The 22,241-nt window shown below is 45.0% G+C and overlaps 1 protein-coding gene across 1 annotated transcript in view; it reads left to right on the forward strand.

Moving 5' to 3' along the window:
• Positions 1–21,269, forward strand: part of LOC137911401 (mannosyl-oligosaccharide 1,2-alpha-mannosidase IA) — a 95,535-nt gene extending 74,266 nt beyond the window's left edge. Inside the window, exons 5-12 of the mRNA XM_068755773.1 lie at positions 6,450–6,544; positions 15,109–15,232; positions 15,335–15,428; positions 16,132–16,247; positions 17,289–17,508; positions 18,287–18,459; positions 19,184–19,299; positions 19,880–21,269. Of these exons, the coding sequence (XP_068611874.1) occupies positions 6,450–6,544; positions 15,109–15,232; positions 15,335–15,428; positions 16,132–16,247; positions 17,289–17,508; positions 18,287–18,459; positions 19,184–19,299; positions 19,880–20,021 (1,080 nt within the window). The 3' untranslated portion in view covers positions 20,022–21,269. The remainder of the gene's footprint in view (positions 1–6,449; positions 6,545–15,108; positions 15,233–15,334; positions 15,429–16,131; positions 16,248–17,288; positions 17,509–18,286; positions 18,460–19,183; positions 19,300–19,879) is intronic.
• Positions 21,270–22,241: the final 972 nt, after the last annotated feature.

The raw sequence follows: 22,241 nt of genomic DNA on the forward strand, positions 1-22,241 counted from the left end.
TGTAAGGAAACTTGGATGTGGAATATACAGCAGCTTGTTTTATTAGCTTAATTATGACATTTATGTACATAGAACCAGCTGCATGTATCTGTTCTGCCTCCTCAATCCTGCACCTGGGTGTTTTGGCAGGAGCTCCGCAAATCCGTTCAGCTTTCCCAACATTATTTAGCCTTCAAAATTGATGAAGCACGTCCAACTGACAATCCTCCTCGCCGAGTTGAGTGTCTGAGGATGACGCCGTTATTGTGATGATGTGTACAGAGGAGTGGCAGTAAGGATGAATGCTTACCCCCCCGCCCCCCGCTGAGGAAATGAGCAGAATCACTGCATTTCCAACCCAGCTGACATCCAAGACAGATGGAGCTACGAACACTGCAGCGCAGCCCCAGCCAAAACCATGGCAACAGTGTGTACGCTGCCACAAGGAGCCTGCCAGGCCAATCAGAGAGGGAGAACGCATCGCCATCCGAGTTAGGTCCCTGAGGTAGACGGCGAGGATCCGTCAGAACGCCAGTGGAACGTCACGCCATGTGCTTCACATCTCAAGGGGATTGTTTGATATAGGCGACAGCAACTTGCATTTTCAATCACAGAATGGAAAATCATCGGCGTCCCCTTTGTCACTCGGTAAAAGCCCGCCTCTCCGCTGGTCGTTAGACGGTGTATTTAGTCCTCAGATTCTACTCGCCGTCTTCTCTGCATCCCTGTTGCGACTCCCGCGCTCTCAAAGTAGTCAGGTTAAAACATGCACTATTTTTTTGTATAAGTTCACTAAAGCTTTTCCCGGACTTCCCCATCACGTCGCCAGAAGAACCCAGATTGAGTTTCTTCCTCCTTTGAAGACGTAAGACATTAAAATGAAATCGCCATCATTCCAACCACAAATCTACTGACTTTGATCCCGAACCTTTTTGAACTATTTTGATGGCGAAGCAGCGCTCCCCTGCATGTGAACTGAAATTACGCTGAAGGGGCCTTTCATCACCGGCTGTTTGGAGACTTACTCACTATGTAGAGTAGATCGCCGCACGCCATCGCTGTCGGGCGGCGTGAACATCGCTCTACATCCCGACGCCTTTCTTTTTTATTTGACAGCATGATAATCACCTGCGGATGCTCAAGTCAAGGATTTGTGATGTGTTGCTCTCACACTTCCACACAGAGGTGGCATCACAGTGCCCCCCCCCCCCCCAAGCTGAGTCTTTGAAGAGGCAGGCGATCGTCTTTTGAAGGCTCCAGCACGCCGTCAGAAGACTTTCATCCTCCTCTCCCTGTCTGGTCCGACTCTGCCACTCCAGAATCAACTGGCTCACATCGCCAACTGAACCACTGATACCAGTGGGTCACGCAGATGACACAAACCTGACTTGCTTTCTCTCAAACGGAAACCAACCCACCCCCTCACTCTTTCTCTCTCTCTCTCCATCTCTCCCACTGTGTTCTATCCGCCACACTCCATCCTCACCCCCTCATCACATTGTGTTCCTCCAATCTCATTATCACTGCCGTGCAATCCTCCGGCTCCTTCAGATTATGCTGATCTCTGTTGGAGGAAGGAACAACAGGTACACGCTTGAGTGTTTCTTATCGGGAATAGAGGGATGATCTCCTGGAACGGGAGCCGTGAACCTTTAATTTTTTTCTTTACATCCGAAAACAAGAGAGAAATTCAAAGATGTTCTTTTTCTGTAAGGATTTATTCATTTGCAGCCTCCTTTGCAGCCTCATCTCTGATTCCTCTCCTTGTTCCACGTGGAACGTTGAGAGTGTGGCACGACGGTACCGGATGAGATCCAGGGTGCCAACAATATTATCTTTCAATGTTTGAAGACAGTGGCTCTGCTCTGACAGGTAGCTTAGACGTAACCCCACAAATCTAACAGGATTTCTCAGGGGTCTTCGTGTGTTTTTCTTACCGTGGCCCACGGATGGGATTAAGTTCATCCTCAGGATTTCACAACCCCCCCCTGTCTTTCATTGTCACGCCGACGTGGTGTTGCAATAACAACCAGCTTGAGATTCCCAAAGAAAACGTGAAGCATGCAGGGCCACTTGGTGGCTAACACGTAGCATGGGCGGGTTATTTTGACGTCAGAACGTCCCAATAAATTAGAAGCTACACACCTTGGCGAGGAACCATAATCATTTGCATTAGACAGCATTTTTCTTTTTTCCTGGCATTCCCATATACTCACTTTGCAGGTATAATGTGCTTTCACACTTACAACAAGTCGGCTCTGGATAAAATCTAGAGCTGAGCCACAAGAAAGTAGGAGCTTCATGGATTTGATAGAAACAACAGCAAAAGCCATAAATTTGTTGGATAAAAACTGAGCAGTAAATAATTGAACTTTGAAGAGAGAGCTGGCATGGATGCAACCCTCATTGGACTTCCCACTAATAAGAATAGTAAAAGGATGTTTTGGAAAAAGCTCTCCAACATCAACAGTTTTTTTTATCCTGTTAACTTAAATATTTAATACAGTGTAGATTTTACTCTCCACAAATGTTGTTTGACATCGCTGCCATCTGTAGCTGAGATTCCGGAGCAGGAAGCTCCACGCTCCGAGGCAGACTTGACAGACTCGCCAGTCGAGTGAAGGCCTTGTGACCCGTGGGCTCTTCTGCTGCAGTCAGCCGGTACCAGCATTTCTGTGAGACAAAGTAGAAAATCGATGTGTTAAAAAAAAAAAAAGAAATGTCCCAGATGAAATGGTACAACTGTAGAGGAGGACCATTGAAGCCAGGACTTGCTATTCCTTCAATCACTGATGATTACTCCTGCCTATTTCTATTCCCTCTGAATAATTCACTGTGTTCTCCGGGCTGGGCGCTTGAAGAAACAGAGAAAAGAAAAGGATCTTTAATAATGATCTATGCCGCTGGGAGAGAAGCAACACCCAGGTGCAGCCGCCGCCGCTTATGAAGAATCGACTTTTTGTTCCACTTACCCTGCACCGAGCGCTTTTTGCTGTATCAGGAACCTCGGCAGGATTAAACCTCAGATACCGTTCAACCAGCAGCAGCCGCCGAACGCAGGCGTTCATGGGAATCTGTGTCCGCGTGGACACAGATTTTATTTTGAAGTCTGAAATGGTGTTTTGTAGAAATAATTACGCTGCGAGGAATGTTCCTCTCCTGCTCCCACAGGCTGCAGACGTTCTCCCATTGGTGAAAAGTTGGAAGTCACGAAGCAAAGTCTGATTTATGTTAGTTTGCAGTAGCAAAGAGTGTTTTTTTTGTCCGAGTCGACCCCAAAAAAAGTTTAGTCTCTGTTCATGTCATCAACTTCGTGTCCCGGTGACCTCAAACGAAGCGGCGGCTGCTGAACTGAATATTTGCGAGTTCATCTGGACATGTTTTCTCGTATCTCCGAATACAAATGTGTCTTAATAAATATTCTGCTGCACCCACGCACGCCGCACCGCAGACATACCCCAGTTTTATTCCTGTTTGGGAGTTTGCCAGTTCCTCAGCACGAGTCAAATCCACGATGAAAGTCGATTCAATGTTAAAACTTCTTCCCAACTTGAGCGCCGGTTGTTCATCATGTTGCCGTCGCCAGGGCGACAAATCAGAGGAGTTGGGATCGGCTTTTCAAAGTCAAAGACGCTCAGAGGAATGAATAACGTTCTACAACCGGGGTACGGTTCCAACTATGTTTGGGCTATGTCTTTGTGAATAACTTTGCTTTTTTAGGGGGGGGGGGGGGGGGGCTTATCTATGTGTCCTAGACAACAATGAGTGAGGAAAAGAAAGTGTTCAGTTTGAAGAACGTCACTTTTTAAAACCGTGAAACCGACGTCGGGTCTTCAGGTCGGACCTGTTCTTCACAAGGTGTGCTTTGAATAAGAAAGACTTGCCTCGGGCATTCAGGATAAATAGACGAGATGGAAAACACAGTTGACGGAGACGAGGGAGGTTAGTCGTGCGGATCCATTTTCTTTCACTGCCGTCACAATATTGTCAAAATCTCACCCACGTAAAACATTTTTAAAGATGTTATTTTGTTGTTCTTCATCGCAGCAACCGGTTGCATGGAAAGAACCATGTCTGTTCCCGGACCTGTTTTGGTTTTAGAGGATCAAAGGAACCACAAGCGGTCCTTTGAAGCGGAGATGAGATTTGCCTTCAAACTGCGTTCGTGTTTTCCAACGACTCTGCCGCTTACCATCCTTTTCTCATCTTCACAGCTTTGGATTTTTCTGGGGGCCTGCTTTGTCTCCTACATGTCCCTGATATGAATGAAGCGGAGGCGTTGGCAGGTAGAGGAGAGAAAAAGCTTTTGTTCTGGCATTAGCAGCCCATTTTAGTCAGAACCAATGATGGATATTTTCTGGCTGTTGAATCACAGCAGGAATCAGTCACAGTTAATAAACGCTGTTATAAATAGATGTAGAGTATTGACAAGTTTTTATTACCACAACTGAGCATTATTTTTATTAATTTTCTGTTTAAATCATCCAGTCTAGTCGAGTCCACCAGCTAGAGCCGGGTTCTGCTCCAAGTTTTCTCCCTGTTAAAGGCAAGTGTTTGATCTGGTATGTATCATATTCCAGACTTCCGTTCTTGTCCAAAATAAATACAAACACATCACTTGACCACAGCATCCATTTGGCATCTTCCTTCATCGTCAGATTATTTTGTGTTATTCAAATATCCTTTATCCTGCGCTGCAAATTCCCAAAAGGGGGTGCATTGGCATTCTGTTTTTATAACACACTGGAGAAACATCCCGATTGTAACGACGGCAGACAAACACAGTTCGACGACCAACACAGGACTGATTCTGATGCTACTGAGGCATGAAATTAAGAGACAGAGACGCTGCACTGCTTTTAAAGTACAGAAAGTTTGTAAGTAGAGGCGGCTTCCAATTTAAAAAAGTGAAGCCCCGGCGGAAGAGCCTTGTATTTTTTCTAATTCACAGCATTTGATTTTAAGTAAACATGCAGGATTCGGTTTGATGTGTCTTTCTCCGTCCCGGTGCTTTTAGCGATGGGAACATTTCTATTATCTGAAGTATCTGGCTCCTACCGATGGAAAAACAAATATGAAATCATTTAGAGTGCTTGCGGTTTTGGGATTCTGCGTTGGGCCCTTTCAGCGCTCAAAGGAGTGGCACTCGCCTGGAAGAATAGGTTTTGGTGCATCAGTCAGGATTTTAACAATGAGGGTAACATTACAGATGGCGGGGGCTTTATGCTCATTGGCTCGCTGTCCAAGGCGCTCACACACTCACATTGCAGCATAGACACCCAGCAGATGCTCTGGTCCAGACATCTTGAACAGTTACCGGGAAAAAATGAGCATTTCAGCTTCATTTGTTCCATCCTGGAAAATCTTCGGAAGGAACCGCAGATGGGATGCGTTTCACGCTCAGCTGAAAAAAAGCGGCAGAAGCAGTCGTTGCTTATTAAAGGCAAAACACGGCCGAAACGATGAAGACAATGACAGCGACGGCTTTATAACTTTGATTTTGAGCAGCTGGGAATAAACAGCTTGAATGTAACTGATGATCTTATTTGTGAGAAACAAAGATGGCATCTGACAAGCGTCTGTGGGGAACGTCTTATTCTCCACATCACACGAGATCAATGAGAAACGGCAGGGCTTCGTATTTATTGCTTCACTTATGCATTCTCTTTCTCGGAAATCTGTGATTTTATTTCTCCTTTTTTCAAGCTGGTATGCATTCCACCCGTCACTCCCAACCACGAGTGTTTCGTGCAAAGGCTCATGGGTAGTCTTGTGTGCAACAAGGTGAATTAGATACGTGTATTTTTGTTCAGCACATATTCCAACCGGAGACAGATTCCAGAGATCAGACTCGTGGAAGCGAAGGCCGGTCATTCCGACCAGTCACCGTTCATCTTCCTCGTTTTTCTACTGAGTCACTGCTCCCTGCTCCGTCACGCCCCCCCCGTCTGATCTATGTCTCTGTCTCCCATCATTTTTCCCCTCTGTGTTCCGAGTCGCTCTCTTCAATCAGCTCCCATTCCCTTTTGTCTCCCAGGTGCCCGCTCTCGTTTGAATCTCCCCCTCACCTCCGCTCTGCCAGCTCAACCCTTTTGTCTCCTCAGATATCTTTCTGTCAGGGCGTCGATATCTCGCTCCCCATCTCGTATATTTGCTTTTTTAACGTCATCCCCGTGCCCTAATGGAATCTGGTCGCCGATCAGAGAGCAGCCGGTGGAGATTTGGGAGGATGTTTAAATAGATACGGGGATATGATTGCTTTTAATCCCTGGAGTTGTGTTTGGAGCGTTGCACCTTATGTTGTATGTAATTAGCTTTGGTGGAAAACTGAAGGGAAAATTGACTCCTGGTCTGTGACAGCTTGGATTAGATATAGCAGCATATTTTTATTTTTTATCTCTATTTATAACAAGCTTTATGTGTGTGCATTTTTTCTGCCTATTTAGCAATTTGCTAACTTTTCATTCCAGATATTCAAGACTAAAGTAATTGAACTGGGAGAGAAGCTCCTGCCAGCCTTCAACACGCCAACGGGAATCCCCCGGGGAGTCATCAACCTGGGGAGGTGAGTCTCAGTGCCGCCCTCCCGATAAAAAACACCACGATAAGTCACCAGAGGAAATGATTGAGCGCTAATAACGCTCACATGCATGGCATCGTCAAATAGGAAACGTGTTCGTGTGTGGCGCTGTCGTCCCGTTCAAAGTGAACGAGCTACACGGAACGTTCACTTCCTTTTCATTTCTGTTTTGCAGAACCTAAAGTGTCGCGTTCTCAATCTTGCATAAACGTGCATAAATATCTTTGATTTAGTCCCGTATGAATTTTCAAGTTCTGCAAACTAATTTACCAAATGGCATTCGGATATTAACGAATGAGCTGCCTTCAAGAACACGTAATCTCATAAGAATAATACATATTCGATGCGGTTCTTAATCAGGTCTTGAATCTTTATTGGCACAGTATTGTTAACATCTCTTCATATTTCACCACGAGTTTCAAAGTGTGTGTGTGTGTGTGTTTGGTTTGAAGTTCGATCTTTTCAAAGCTGGAAAGTGGATTAAAAATGAGCCTCTTGTTTTTTGATGCCATTATGTTTGAGGCTGAAATAAGAGAATTTGAAGATTAAAGATTACATTATATGGTCCGAAAGATTGGAGTTAATTCAAAAGACGAAACGTGAGCCGTCGTTGCCTCATCCAAATTTCCAAAACCTTCTAAATATTGACAACTCGTAAATATATTCTGATGTTTTCACCTTCTGTCACGCCGACTCGTCCCAAAATGAGACTTTCGGTGGTTTTAGTCGTTAAAAAAAAGGTCTTTCGCCGATCGATTCCATCCGGTTGGACGTATTATGCTGTTGCCACGGCAGCAGCGCTCGATAAATCACGAACACGCCAAAAATATATCAATATCGGGCTCCGTTTGAGAATTCTGGAACTTGCATTTAAATGTCAAACTCCTTTTCTGACTGTTTTTGGGTAGGATCCACCGCTGTGCACCCGTCTTCCTCTCGTTCCCTAATCTTATGAGGATTTTCTTGGCGCTTCTGTCATCCACCTGCTACCAATTAACCCTCCATCCAAGCCGGACAGCTGCCGGCAGATTTAATTACCTTATTCTACAGCTAATTCCTGCTCCATCACCCAGCATGGGTCTGCGGTACAGATGGGCAGGAAGATCCAGGCTGCTTTTAATGCGGTCAAGTGTGGGGGGGTAGAGATGCACAAACAAGCAAGTTCAGCTCTGCTGCTCAGCCCCCCCGGCTCCGAACGACTTGACGGATGCTGCTCAACGACTCGGGTCTCTTCTTCCATGCTATGCTATCATCTGCATATCACGCCCATTGAATTTAGCTTCACGCTTACTCTCCTACAATACATCAGGGTTGTTCTAGTTTGGTTCAGATGAATGATTTCACCGACATTTCATCATTTCATCATTTCATCAAACACTTTTTTTTAAATTTGATCTCTACTGCTCAGATAGGATTTCCTGGGCTTTTTTGTTTCGTTTTTTTTTTCTCATGATAATGGATGATAATGAAAATTCTTTCAGGATTTTACTCTTAATGCAATGTATTGAGATAATTCCATACAGTAGTTGTCTTTTTTGTTTGTGCACACCGCTTTAAAGACTAGAATCGTCTCAGCCTTTCTAATGTACAACGATGCTCATTTTCAAGCAGATTGTGCTTGAGGGTGGGATATTGATCGTTGCCTTGCACGACTGATTGTATCTCTGCTCGCTGTGGATGTCAAAGGGAGTACCTGATACCGCCTCCTCGGGCCGCTCCTCCCCTCTGACTCCCAGACTGTCTTCATCACATCAAGACAGTTTGCGCAAACGTTTCATGTTATTCCTGTTGCTTTTATATTAGTAGACGGATTCGCCTCGTCCAATACGTTTTAATCAATGTTCATCGTGTGTTTCGTGTAACTTAATTTATTTCAAATCCTTTTTTGAGCGGAGCTAAAAGATGCCAGAATGCCAAAATTAGTGTTAAAATGCTGCTTTCATTCCATTCTAAGCTAAAAACCTCAATGTGTTTTTATGCATTTTTTAAGCCATGGAAAATAAACTGGAATTATTTTTTATAGAATTTATGAATACCTTGTTTTTATAACCCTGGCTGCATGTTAGATAAATCTGCGAATGTGTTTATCATTAATTCACCAATGAGTAGCAGTAGTTATGTCATGGTTCTTTTAAGGCCATTTATCCTTCATAATCTTACTCAAGATATTCATAAAGTATGTGACAATTGTAGATCTGTTAATATGCTGACTAGACTGAAGAAGTGAACACTTTGTGTTGTCTGGAAGTGCTATCTGCTCAAGGTTGGAGTCTTCATGTCTGGGTGATTTACGCACGTACACATTCTTATCTGCTAATAAAACCAGCTGGAGTGGAGCTGTTTCTCGGAGAATCGAGAAGGAGGCTAGCAGCAGCCACTCTCCCTTGCTGGGAGAGTCGATGGCACGGCTAGAGAGCAGCTCCATTCTCCCTTGCTGAAAGAAAGAATACTAGTCTCGTTTCTTACCGCAAGTAAATTAAGTTATTGGGTTGAATCTTTGGGGCTTGGTTCTGATTTTCTCTCTTTTACAGTGTCACAAACCTGACATTAATTGGCGTTGTCGGCAGGATCCAATACACCCGTCTGCAGTGGGCTGGCTTGGAAGAATTGATTAGAGGGTGCACACTCTAATTCACTAAGACCCTTTTCCGGGGCCAATCCTTCGCGTGCCAGTCCCTGGGGATCGGGTTGACGGGATCCGAACCAGAGCAGACCAGCCTGAAGGTAAGACACCCTTTTTCTTATTCCTCGGGAAAGCGGGTAGGGCTTAGCTAGCCCTAACGTAGAGGTTTCCGCGAGAAGGCGGATGGAGATGTTTCTCATCGCGCTGAAACAGTAATGTTTCTTAAGTTCCTCGGGAAAGCGGGTAGGGCTTAGCCCTAACGCAGAGGTTTCCGCGAGAAGGAGGCTCCATAAGGGAGACCTCATAGCGGATGGAGATGTTTCTCATCGCGCTGAAGACGAGCGAATAGGGGTAGCAGCGGTCCTATTGCGCAGTACCTGTGATCAATACAGTCTTGTTTAAAAGGAAGCTAGTAGGGTTCCGGTACGATCCTATTGAGCAGTGCATACAAACGACGTCATTAAATTTAGAGGCCATAATAATAATTAAATGCGGATGTAAAGGCCTGGAATAAATTAAAGCATACAAAGTTGTTGTTGCTGAATAAAAATAAAGTACAGATCTGCTTGTTGTTGTTAAAGTCTAGACTTAAAACCCTGTATGTACGTGTCTGTGAATAAATGTTTCATGTGGATGAACGGAATGAGTCAAAGTTGTAACAGTAAAACAGCCTGAGTCCTCATGGGATCACTGCACGGCTGGACGGTCTGGAACCTCACGGTGTCAACGCAAGACCGTCACTGGGGAAGACTTTGTGAACTCATTCATGAAGGTTAGTGGTGATCAGACTGGAGGGTCTAAAACGATATGCAACTCTGTGTTAGGACGCCGAGCGAGAAGCCGGAGCAAACAAAGGTTTGCTCTAGAAGATTGCATCTCGGGAGTTGCACTTCGCCCCAGTAGGGGGATTCTCTCTGAGTTACGTCACGTGTGGAATTCTATATAGCAGGAAAGGTGTTTAGAATAGAATAAGTAAATGCTGAAGAATAAATAACCTTTGTACTAAACCAAAATTAGAAAAGAGGAATTTACCCATCTGCACCTCCACTCGGGAGGGGCATAAATAAAAAAGTAGCGCCCCACCGTTGTTGTCCGCCCACGTAACCAAAGTCAAACCCAGACTAAATGCAAGAGAGAGAGGTGTTTAGACAAAGACTTAACTACAGTAAAATAGGACAAACAAAGCCAAAGTCTGATGAAGTTATTGATGACTTCAGAGCAGGACTAGAACAGTGCCCTTTATGATGTTAATAATGAATGAGCTCCATCTCAAAAACAAAACCTTTAACCCAGAAATCAGCCACTGGCTGACGAAGCATTCTGTCACCTTGCCAAACTTAACTCTGTCTGGATTTATTACATGGGGAAAACATGAAGAGAGTCTAATGATATGTTTTTGATGGTAAAGAGGAAGTGTTTTAGCGAGACAGAGGAGGGGGTGGAAGGAAAGTGTGAGATAGGACACTGGGCGCATTACTGCAGGGCGCCAAGTAAAGAAAAACACACGATTCAGCATGTCTAGGTAGGAAAGAACAAGTAGATAATCATGGAGTGAAGGACAGATAGGGAAAATAAATCTAATTTTTTTTTTTTTAAAAAGGTACATACACTACCAGGTCATTGATAGCAATGACATCAACTAGGACATTCACTTCTGCCTAAATCTGTCTACATATGGGCAGCAATATTGAGCCGTGGGCGTTGCCACGGCTCAAGAGGAGGGATAGTGGCACAGATGTCTTTGTGCCTTTAATCATTATAATAATAAAAAAAAAAAATTGTATTCTGTTGGAAGCCATTACTCCTGTGAGTGTTATGAGTGCTATTCTTCTACTGTTTGCTTCCTTCGCTCCACAAACTGCTCCACTGTACTGGAGTTTGGCCCCCGCGGGTCACTCTGTTCCAGCCACTGAGGGTTGGGTGCCTCCTCCCACCGTCCACGACCAGAAGACATCAATCACCATCACCATCAGACCAGAGTTCATCGTCCACCTCAGGGTGCACTCCACTGAGGGTCCAACGCCCCCCCCACCAGGCCACACTGCTCACTCGAGCATGATATGTGGGGCTAACAGACTGACCGATTGAATGCACCACGTCAAACATGCTAAGAAGAAGAAAAAGACTTTCCTCCAAAGAGCATGCAACGCTCGATGTCTCAAGGCAGCGTGCCTCCCGAGAGGACGTCCCGTGGGAGACATCGTCACGAATGAGAAAGAGAACATGCTCTCATCCTGTGGAGGAACGATGACCAGGCGGATGCTTCAATTGTGAACAGAGGGGACGCTGGATGAGGGGGTGACCGGAACCACTGAGGGACAGAGGCCAGATAAGGGGTGATCAACAGCGGTGTCGTGGAGGGGGTGGGGGTCCCTCCTTCTCTGTGGCTGGCTCGGATTGACTGACTGACGGATCGCCCTCCGGTTCACGTGAGATGCAAACACAAACACACACACAGCTCAACTGATGTTTAAACTTAATGATGCAAAGAGATATGAGCTCAAACAGCAGCAATACACGTTAAAACACAAAGCTTATGAAGAGCATCCTGTTGTTCTGTTATTGATGAATGGGATTCAGGTTTTATGTGTAATTGATTCTGAGGCTGTGACACACAAGCCTCTATCTAGGCCTGTTAAAGGGACACAGACTATTGAGGATACATGTTTTAGATTATCACAGAGTTTTTGATTTCTTCTTTATGTTCTGATAATTTTTGCTTGGTCAAGATTTCATGACGCCTTCTTTGAAATTCTTCTTCTTTTGTGATTCCAATGGCGGTGCCATTCCGCGCATGCGCCATGATGTACGTGTATAACTGATCACTGCACAACAATGAGGGGATTTTTAATGGACTCGATGAAACAGCAGGTTTCATCAACTCATGATGTGGTGACATCACATTTATTGCATTCTACAGCTTATGTTCCTGAGCAGAGATGAAGCCTTTGAATCTGCATTCCTTAAAGAGACTCTATTATGACAATAGATTGTTTTTAATTGTGTATGACTGACTCCTCAGCAACCTGTATTTGTCAAAACTTTCTTCACTGGCAAGAAATCTGGATTTGGGGGCCCGCGCTGGGCGCCCTTGAGGACGATTGGTCCGCCCCTGACGAGAGAATGGCGTCTCCCATTCTGAAGGATCTCAAAGCACCGTCTTTGTTTGATGTTTATTATTTCCTGTTTGTTCATCCTTTCTCAATTTCACAAGTAATTGCATGACATAATGTTGGACGGACGCGTCCAATGACTTTTCCATTGACTTTTCCATCAACTTGCTCGTCTACCTCAGAGACGTTGTCAGCATCTGATGATGGACTTGGTGGAACGCTCACCTTGCTTTCGAATTTGGTTGAAGCACAAAGAAACAAAGTGCTTCAGCGATGGAGAAGATGACTTTCTCTGACAATGGTTTGACAATGATTCATGTGTTGCTAACAAAATGCTTTCAGAACTTCAGAACTCAGTGACAGATTCAAGTTGGATCTGAAGACACACTGCAGTTACCAGACGCACTCTGGTGGCGCTGCAGAACGAAACAACCCCACACTCTGAAAGCCAGATGAACGAAGTTATGTTGGAATTATCCTGGATTAAATGTTTACCTTCTAACCCTAACCCACAGCATAATCTGTCGTCAACAAGTGAGGTGGTGGTTGGACGACCTCCAAACACTGGACTGGTTCCTATGGCCAAGCACACTGTGTGATGATGCACTGACCCAATACTGCATGATAAATCTGACGCAGGTACTGAGAGACCAAAAAGAGAGGTCGTGTCGTCTAGCAGCAGCAGCAGCAGCAGCAGCAGCAGCAGATGCACCTGCCCGAACATCGGACCCAGAGACTTTGTGCGGGTAAAGAACACCCAACAAGTCCTGGGTACACCAACGGTGGTGGGATTCCTTCCGAGTTCAGCTGATGACCCACACGGCTGAAAAGGTCGCCGAAGGAGCAACTGGGATGCACGGCACCCACTGCAGGTGCTACCACAACTAACAACAGTGTCCGGTGCAACGTGTGAGTAACCCTCGCACTCAAAAGATCACACCTCCGATCCCGAGCGACACTGCGCAGATGCAGAACCCCGCTGGATGACAAGTAACATTGTTAGCAAACATTTTTAGCTGCTCCAGCAGTGCGTGCTAGTAACCACCTGCTGTAGGCCATAGATGAACGCCACCATAGTCTAATAGAAGAACCTGTCAGTCGACTCCTCAACACACACTCCTGACCGAAGAAGCTGTGCCAGAAGAAAAGGGTGATTGGTGAATAAAAACGCATCACTCCACCGACCCCTCAACACACTCCTGATCGAAGAAAAGAGTGATTGGTGAATGAAAACGCATCACTCCACCGTGCACCAACCTCAGACTGTCGCTACCCCTCGGGGTCCCTTTGATTTGTGTGACAGAACAAGCTAAAGCAGTCTCACCTACCGTACTGGGCAATATAAACTGTGACTTAAATAAACTTGAGGTTCTATGCTTTCACACACACTGAGGAAGTCTGGCTGCAGGCCATGACTGTTTTGATTTCCAATCGGACAATGTAACATGCTAATAAGTGATTTTGACATGGGTAAAGGTCAATTATTCAAATTATCATGGGTGCTTATGTTTTCCCTTGCATTAAAAAATCACTGCCTATTGTTTGAAAGTTGCTATTGCAGGTACGGATCTCACGGAACCTGATCCGTCACGTATAGATACATGAGAATGAGAATGCCATTTGAAGTCGAGTTGACATCACATGATGTTATGTTTATGTGTTCATTAATGATAAAAAGGGGGGAATTGTTAGATAAATCTGCGAATGTGTTTATCATTAATTCACCAATGAGTAGCAGTAGTTATGTCATGGTTCTTTTAAGGCCATTTATCCTTCATAATCTTACTCAAGATATTCATAAAGTATGTGACAATTGTAGATCTGTTAATATGCTGACTAGACTGAAGAAGTGAACACTTTGTGTTGTCTGGAAGTGCTATCTGCTCAAGGTTGGAGTCTTCATGTCTGGGTGATTTACGCACGTACACATTCTTATCTGCTAATAAAACCAGCTGGAGTGGAGCTGTTTCTCGGAGAATCGAGAAGGAGGCTAGCAGCAGCCACTCTCCCTTGCTGGGAGAGTCGATGGCACGGCTAGAGAGCAGCTCCATTCTCCCTTGCTGAAAGAAAGAATACTAGTCTCGTTTCTTACCGCAAGTAAATTAAGTTATTGGGTTGAATCTTTGGGGCTTGGTTCTGATTTTCTCTCTTTTACAGTGTCACAAACCTGACACTGCATGTAAAAGCAGTTTGAACAAATGTCCTCTCACGCAGCATTTAGTTGCGCTGCAAGATAATATAATTTTCTTGATGAACACATTTTTTTGTCGACAGAGAACACGGAACACTGCCAGCGCTCTCCGATTAATCCTCTAATTGTTCCAGCTCTGGTGCCGGTTCCGAGTTTGAAGAGTGGATTAAGAACGATAATATGTGGGGCATCTCTGAAAGCGCAAATGGCAACAGCTAAATCTTCAAAGAGATCAATACACTCTGGATGGCATGCATTAAACAGAGCCCCAGAAGACACACAGTGGAAGGTTATTGATTTCTCCCTCTGAAAGGGGAATAGAACACAAAAGTCAGGTCTGTCTGTTATGCGGCATGAAGCAGAGTTTAGGTGTAGCGGATCAGAGAGGCGCTATTACTTTGAGCGGCTCTGGAGATGACAAATACGTGTCTGCTAAGCTGAGGCATTGGGGTTACAGGCTAGAAGTACTTTACTACTACTTTTTAAAAAAAAGTACTTTTCCAGCATCTCTCCCATCTCAAAATCAATGCTTTCCAGTCCTTGTGCTTTACTTTACACTACATGCACATTAGTTGCATGCAAGCGTTGATGTTCACTGGTTCTGGATGTGCGTCTGCTGCAGCGGCACCAGTTGGAGCTGGGGCTGGGCGTCGGCGGGGAGCAGCATCCTGGCCGAGTTCGGGACCCTCCACCTGGAGTTCGTCCATCTGACGGAGCTCTCCAGGAATCCCGTCTACACGGAGAAGGTAAAAGACGTGTCTCCCAGCCTCGGAAGGGAAGAGAGAGCGCGAGTTCAACATGTAAAACGCATCTGAAGATAATCCCATGTTGCTCTGGTGTCTTGGCAGGTCATGAATATCAGAAAGTTGCTGAGTAAGATTGAGAAACCTCATGGCCTGTACCCCAACTTCCTCAGTCCGGTCAGCGGCAACTGGGTCCAGCGTACGTACCATCCCGGCTGAATACGGGACCCGGAAGGCCCGACGACGCCTCAGCGTTATTAGAAAGAGCGTCTAAATGTGACACATTATCATCACCTGCTTGTTTTAGCATTCCCAGATTTCGCTGCTTCGGGATCACCGGATGTCGCTGCTCACGTTTGCCCTCCTTCATCGTTATTCCGGCTTTTCTCGTCGAGCCGCCTCACGCATCACAGCTCTTGTAGCAGCTGTCATCTGCCCATCCGTCGACTTGCTTTCATTTTGAATACCGAGCTCGAGGCGGTGGCTCGATGATTCCCGTTGCCCCGGGTTATTAAAATGATAATGGATCCAATCACCTTCGGATCTATCCGATTTTACCAGAGAGGAGGCGAAGAAGAAAAGTTCCCTGGATGTTACATAGGCTAATTGTTGTGGTGTTCTTCTTCCTCTTCTTCTTCTTCTTCATGTTGTTCATATTTTCTTCATATGACTTCCTTTCATCTTAAAAGGCTTCATCTTCATATTAATCTCCATCTTTATCTTCTTCATTTTTAATCCTCTTCTTGGAGGTCTCCTACTTCTTTCTCTTCTTCCTCTTCCTCCTCCTCCAATTGCTTACCAACCTATTTTTACAGCCGGCATTCTCGTCTACAGAAGCCCCGAATGAAGACGAGTGTGTGTCTGTGTGTGTGACCCTGTTTTCCTCCCGTCCCTCGTCTTAGATCACGTTTCCATCGGCGGCCTCGGGGACAGTTTCTACGAGTATCTTATCAAATCATTTCTGATGTCAGACAAGTCGGACGACGAGGCCAAGAAGATGTACTACGACGCGCTGGAGGTACGGAAATGCTAAATCCTACATCCCGCACTCGAGTGGACGGTTCTGCTCTGAGGCTCGGCCGCGAGATGAAATAATTACTGTCATTTGCATATTAGCCTTTTGAATAATCAAAAAGATGTGAGTGCACCCCACACCCTAGATAAATGGAAGACAAACAGGACAGCAGGGACGTCAGTCTGAGTCGCTGGGACGACTGAAGGACGCTAAAACGCTTTTAGACGTTAACCTCGGCGCTGACATCATGTTTGTTTTTCCCACTTAAACATTCTTCGCTGCTTAATTAAGACGTGATAGCTAATCACTAATGTGGCACGACAAATAAAAAAGAATGGCGTTTTATGCACAGCTATAGTTCATGTCTCCCACTGAAAGTCATCTTATTCAGAAGCGCTTGAACGCACCACACAGAAGCGCCAACGGAGACCTCAGAACCGAGGACGCTTCATTTTACAGTATTGCAAGGCTGCTCCGCTCTCGTCAGAGGGTCAAGCCTGTGTCATAATTACTAATTACAGACCCCCCCCCGTGAACCTGGTATCTAAATGGCCAGGGACCTCTGCAGCCACACTCGGCGTGTTTTACACAGCGATCTGCGGTCGTAGCACGACTCGGGATCTAAACGCCGGTGAATGAGATTATTACGCGGCGTGATTACTGCTAAGAACAGCTGATTAGCATTAGCATCATCAGTTACAGTTTTTTTTTTTCTGAGAGCCGGGTATTCCTGAGCTTTCACGCGACACATCCAAGATGTAATTGAAAGATCAAATTGTTAAAAATGGCAAATAAGAATCTTGATATTATACTTTTCTATTTCTATTACTGCGCTATGTGCACACTGTACCCCGATTTCAACTGGATCTGTCTCTTCAGGTATTAAAAATAGAACAAATCCATTGACCTGCGCCGATAACAGAACTGTGCCCCCCGTTTAAAAAAAAAATCTCAATAATATCAACAATCCGGATGCGATCTGGATGAAATTCGGTGGAGATAGAGGTCCCCCCCACCCCCCGACAAGACTGTGTTTTGCTGCAGGCAATTGAAGCCAATCTGGTACAAAAATCACCTGGCGGTCTCACCTACATGGCTGAGTGGAGGGGAGGAATCCTGGACCACAAGATGGGTCACCTGGCCTGCTTCTCCGGCGGCATGATCGGCATCGGGGCTGACGACGGAGCCCCGGAGAACAGGCAGCATTACCTGGACCTGGCGGCTGAGATCACGAACACGTGCCACGAGAGCTACACTCGCACAGGTGAGGAGAAACGTCAAGGATGTCAAAGACGCTTTGGCTTGGGTGTGGATGTGCAGAGCATGATGCTTCCAGAATGCTGCGGGCTTCGTGGAATTATCCTCGTTATAAAAAACCTTTATTTTTTTCACGGAGTGCTCGTTCCACAGGCTACTTAGTGTTAAAATGTGCTGTACAGTCAAACGTACCTTGTTTTTCTACGATGCACTGGTTGACCAGCTGATCCTGCTGTCTGTCGTGCTGCTTTCTTATTTCAAGATGACTGTCTGATCCAGTCAAATGCAGCCGCTCACAAACTTTCCATGACGCCAGAGCGTCTGCCTCCTCCTCCAGTACAATCTGATTTCCAGGCAGCTGCAGCGCATTCAACCAAACTCCCTGAAAAAAAGAAGTAAAAGATAGAAACTACATTTCAGAAGCATCTTGACGGTAAAATGCAGCTTTCCTCCCTGAGGATGCCTCTAAATGTAACTGGTTGCCATGCCAATGCTGCTCTCCTGACCTTGGATGGGAACAGACTCCTTTGTGCTTTCATCATGAATAGGATCTCTTCACTGTGTGGTCTCTTATTGTGGCAGAACTAATGGAAGAAATGAGAAAAAAAAACAAAGTAAGGGAGAAAATAAAAGCTGACAAATGAGCAGGACCGCTGGAGAAGTCACGCCGGCTTGTCTTCGCACTCTGATCCTCGTTCGCTTGAAGAAATGAAGAAGAAACTGCGCTTTGAAGAAGTTTTAAGATTTAGAATCCGTCTTAATTATTTATTTATTTTCTCCATAAGCCACCAAACTGGGGCCGGAGGCATTCCGGTTTGACGGCGGAGGCGAAGCCACGGCAACCAGGCTCAGCGAAAGATATTACATCCTGAGACCAGAAGTCATCGAGAGCTACATGTACATGTGGAGAGTGACCCACGACCCCAAGTACAGAGAGTGGGGGTGGGAGGCTGTCGAGGTGAGAAACGCCGACGGAGTCATGATGTCGTATATTTATTAACGCTCTTTTCCAACTATTTGTAGGGAGTGACATCGACAACAACCCGGTGCTTAGCGTTGAGTCAGCGCCGCTTTAAAGTAGTTTAAATCAACAAAAATGAATTTCTGATAGGTGGAAACGAGTAAGAAGTGTCTCCCATCGTTTTCACCGAATGAATAATGGGGGGGGGGGGAAATAAGTCAAGCAGCCAAGCAGCGCGTTTATGTCAAACAGTTTAAAAGCGGGAACATCCGGAGGAAATCGCTGGAATGACTTTAGCAGCCTGACAGGGGAGCGTTTGACTGATAAACACGTCGTTTGGTTTCTGTTCAGAGAGAAATATGACTCTTTATCTAGGAGAGACGGCTTCAGCGATGAGATTCCCTCACAAATATTCTCTTTGAAAACAAGGAGGTTGTTTTCAGTTCAGAACAAATCATTTTAAAGCATCCTAAAAATCGTGCTTGCCTTTTATGTCAAGGACATTTTTTTAATGACCCTTAATGACCCTCTACCAGCCTCCTTCTGCAGACGTCGGTGCACAAGTGAAAAGGTTGCTCTGTCAGATCTGACGAAGTGGGTTGATAAATATACATGACATGTTAATCGCTCAGTTTGTTAGCATCAATCTACACAAAGTAGTCTTTGCCTTGTCCACAAACAAGACGTCTGAAGCCACATTCAGATTCTTGTCTCCCGCCAGGCCCTGGAGCGGCACTGCAGAGTCGAGTCCGGCTTCTCCGGGATCCGTGACGTTTACACCACGTCGGCGAGCCACGATAACATGCAGCAGAGCTTCTTCCTCTCCGAGACACTCAAGTAAGTCCTGATTCCCAAAACACGCCCACAAGCCTGGTTTCCAATCACATTGCGGATTTTGATTGCAAAATAAATAGGCACTAAAGAAGTTTTGGCTCGTCTCATTCATGTATTATTAAGAAACAGAAAATATTAATCTGGAAATGTTTTTTTTGGGGGGGATAATCACAGGCATTTTGAGTTTAATTCAGGTCCAGCTTGTGCTGACAATGTGTTATAGTGTCCCTAATGTGAACTATGAAACTGAAGTGGAAAGAAAATGCTTGTGAATAATTAAACAATAGGGCACCGAGCTCGCAAACCATTTGTGCTTGAGCGTCGCTATGGAGAACATGAAACGTGGTCCGTGTATTGAGGATGATCGAGCGTGATGTCACACTGTGTCACAAAATAAAAGCGCATAAATATCAGTTTAATTAATTAATGTATTTATTTATGTGAGCATCAAACATTAGGCATAAACTCAAAATGAACAATAAAATAAAATAAAATAAAGCAAAAAAAACGTTGGGAACTTCGTCGCTCCCAAACGTTACCGCCGAGGCTTTAACGTCGTTTCATGCTGCTCCCATCTGCTCAGGTATCTGTACCTGCTCTTCTCCGACGATGACCTCCTCCCACTGGAGGACTGGATCTTAAACACGGAAGCCCATCCGCTGCCCGTCGTCCGTAGGAGCTGCCTGCACAACGAAGCCACACAGGATGCGACGACCTCGGAATGAGGCCGGACATGGAACGACCGACCGACTCCCATCGAGTCGTTCAGTTGTCTCAAACACCAAAAACGATGCAGGTTCAGAGTCTTTTCAGGAGCAGGTTATGGACTTTCAATTCCTTTCCAGTAAAGGATGTTGTTTTACGCTGTGATTGTATATCCTTTTTTTTTTTTGCCGCTGGCGCTTCTTTATTTTGTGGACAATCAAAAAAAAAGAAAAAAAAACAACTTTAATGAAAAGAGCACCTTTTTCTCTCCTTCTTTCCTCTGTGAGGAAACCGGTATAACTTGCAGACCCAGATGTATGGGAGGAAGGTTGACCTGTGGGCCATATTGTTAGAAAGAAACCCTCTTTTTCTCTTCTTCTTCTTTAATTTTATTGTTAATCGTAAGTGATTTGCTTTTATCTCATCCCCTTTCTGACTACACTCTTTGACCAAAGGTTTCTTTGCATTTTCTCTCTCCTTCTTTTCCACTAATTTGATAGAGATTTGACAGAAAGTAAACACCATAAGAATTGAATTGTGTTGAATTATGCTTATTGTACAGACAAATAATGAAATGCGATTCTCCGATCTAATGTTGATGTCATGTTTCTTACTGAAACAAGCTTGAATGATTTTTTTTTTTTTTTTCCAGTTAGGGGTGTCAGGAAAGTTGGCAGTTTCTTATGCATCCAGGGACCATTTATTAAACAGACTGATGTCGGGTTGTGTTTCCATTGTGTGTGCGGGTTATTTAGGGAGCAGGACAAAGTTTTTTTCAGTCCTCCCAGGCGTTCAAATCAAAATAACAAAAGGGACTGCCAATCAAACGCATAAGGGCAAAAGAAAGCATTAGCTCGCCAGCTCCACATGGATGTTCCTGTTTCTGTTGTCGGTTTTTAGCTTCACGCTGCCTTTACGTGTGAATCCACCATCATAAAGGCCAGCAAAATGTTCAACTTTTTTTTTTCATTACTGCGAGTGTGCTGCACATACAGACGAGGCGACTGACCCCTGTACGAGCTTGTCTTGACTTTCATTTGTGATCATTTCCTCTTTTTTTCCACCCTGAAATGTCTATTTTCTCTTTATTATTTGCTTCCCTCAGGTGTTTCAGCAAAAAAAAACGAAACAGTTTTGATTTTAAGTCCAGTTTTTGCTGATATTAATTATTGTTATTACTACTTCTTACTGATTGATTTATCTTTAATTGTTGACTATTTTTCAAATCTGATAAAAAAAAAGCAAATCTGTGCAACTTTGTGCATTTAAACCAATGATGATGATTGTGTGTTTTTTATTGGCCTTGTGTGTTTCACCAGAGATTAGAACAACATTTATTTATGCACACAAAGGAAAGAAAATCTTGCTGCTCACACTTTTTCAGTATTTCCTGCCTTAATCGTCTCAGAGTCACGAACATTTCCAGGAAGCACAGCCAGAAAGTGGCTGATGAGATTTAACCACTGCACCTCTCCCACAGTGTCAGACAAAAGCAAAACTCAATACCTCCCTCCGATCATTATCCATCTGATGTCCTCCAAATTCTAATTTCCCTGAGTTGACTGGAAGTGAAGGAAATTGAATCAACAGAAATTATTGACATTTAACAGCAGCATAAAAGATGGCGCCTAAATGTCATTGACGCAGCGACATTAATCTTACTGTCACGTTACAACAGTAAGGGTGTGTCGGTGTTATATGAGCCGCAGCCTGCAGCACGCCGCTTCGGCACGGGAACATTTACGGCCTTCAGCTATAGCACAGTGTTGAAAAGAAGGGCATAACTGAAGGTTACAATTTGTGTGTGCGCTCGCTTGATCCCTCCCTGAGACGTAAATGGGAGAATCGCTGTCCGTTTGAACATACCTGACACTGATAGTGTGGGACAAACACTGCACATTACCCCCCCCCTCCTGCTGAGCAGGGCAGCAGAGACGTGACTTGAGACGTCTGACTTGGCGAGGCCTCGCCTCGATGTGTAACGAAGGGGGGGAAGAGCCGTCACAATCTCGCCGCCACGCTCGGCCTCCGGCTGTCACAACCAGGCTCGCAATTCCTCCGGGGAAATGGCTGACTCTGACCTGTCACGGAGAAGTGGCTCAAATATCACATCATGGAATTCCAACGAGTCGCGCCATCGACAGCCCAGTGATTGAAAGCGAAGAAATAAAAACAACATCGCTCGCGAGTGGAGCGATGGCGTTTTCAAAGTCGGGCCTGCTGTCAGTCAGTGTGTGATC

The sequence above is a fragment of the Brachionichthys hirsutus genome, chromosome 3 (genome assembly GCF_040956055.1).
Source record: "Brachionichthys hirsutus isolate HB-005 chromosome 3, CSIRO-AGI_Bhir_v1, whole genome shotgun sequence".
NCBI lineage: Eukaryota > Metazoa > Chordata > Actinopteri > Lophiiformes > Brachionichthyidae > Brachionichthys > Brachionichthys hirsutus.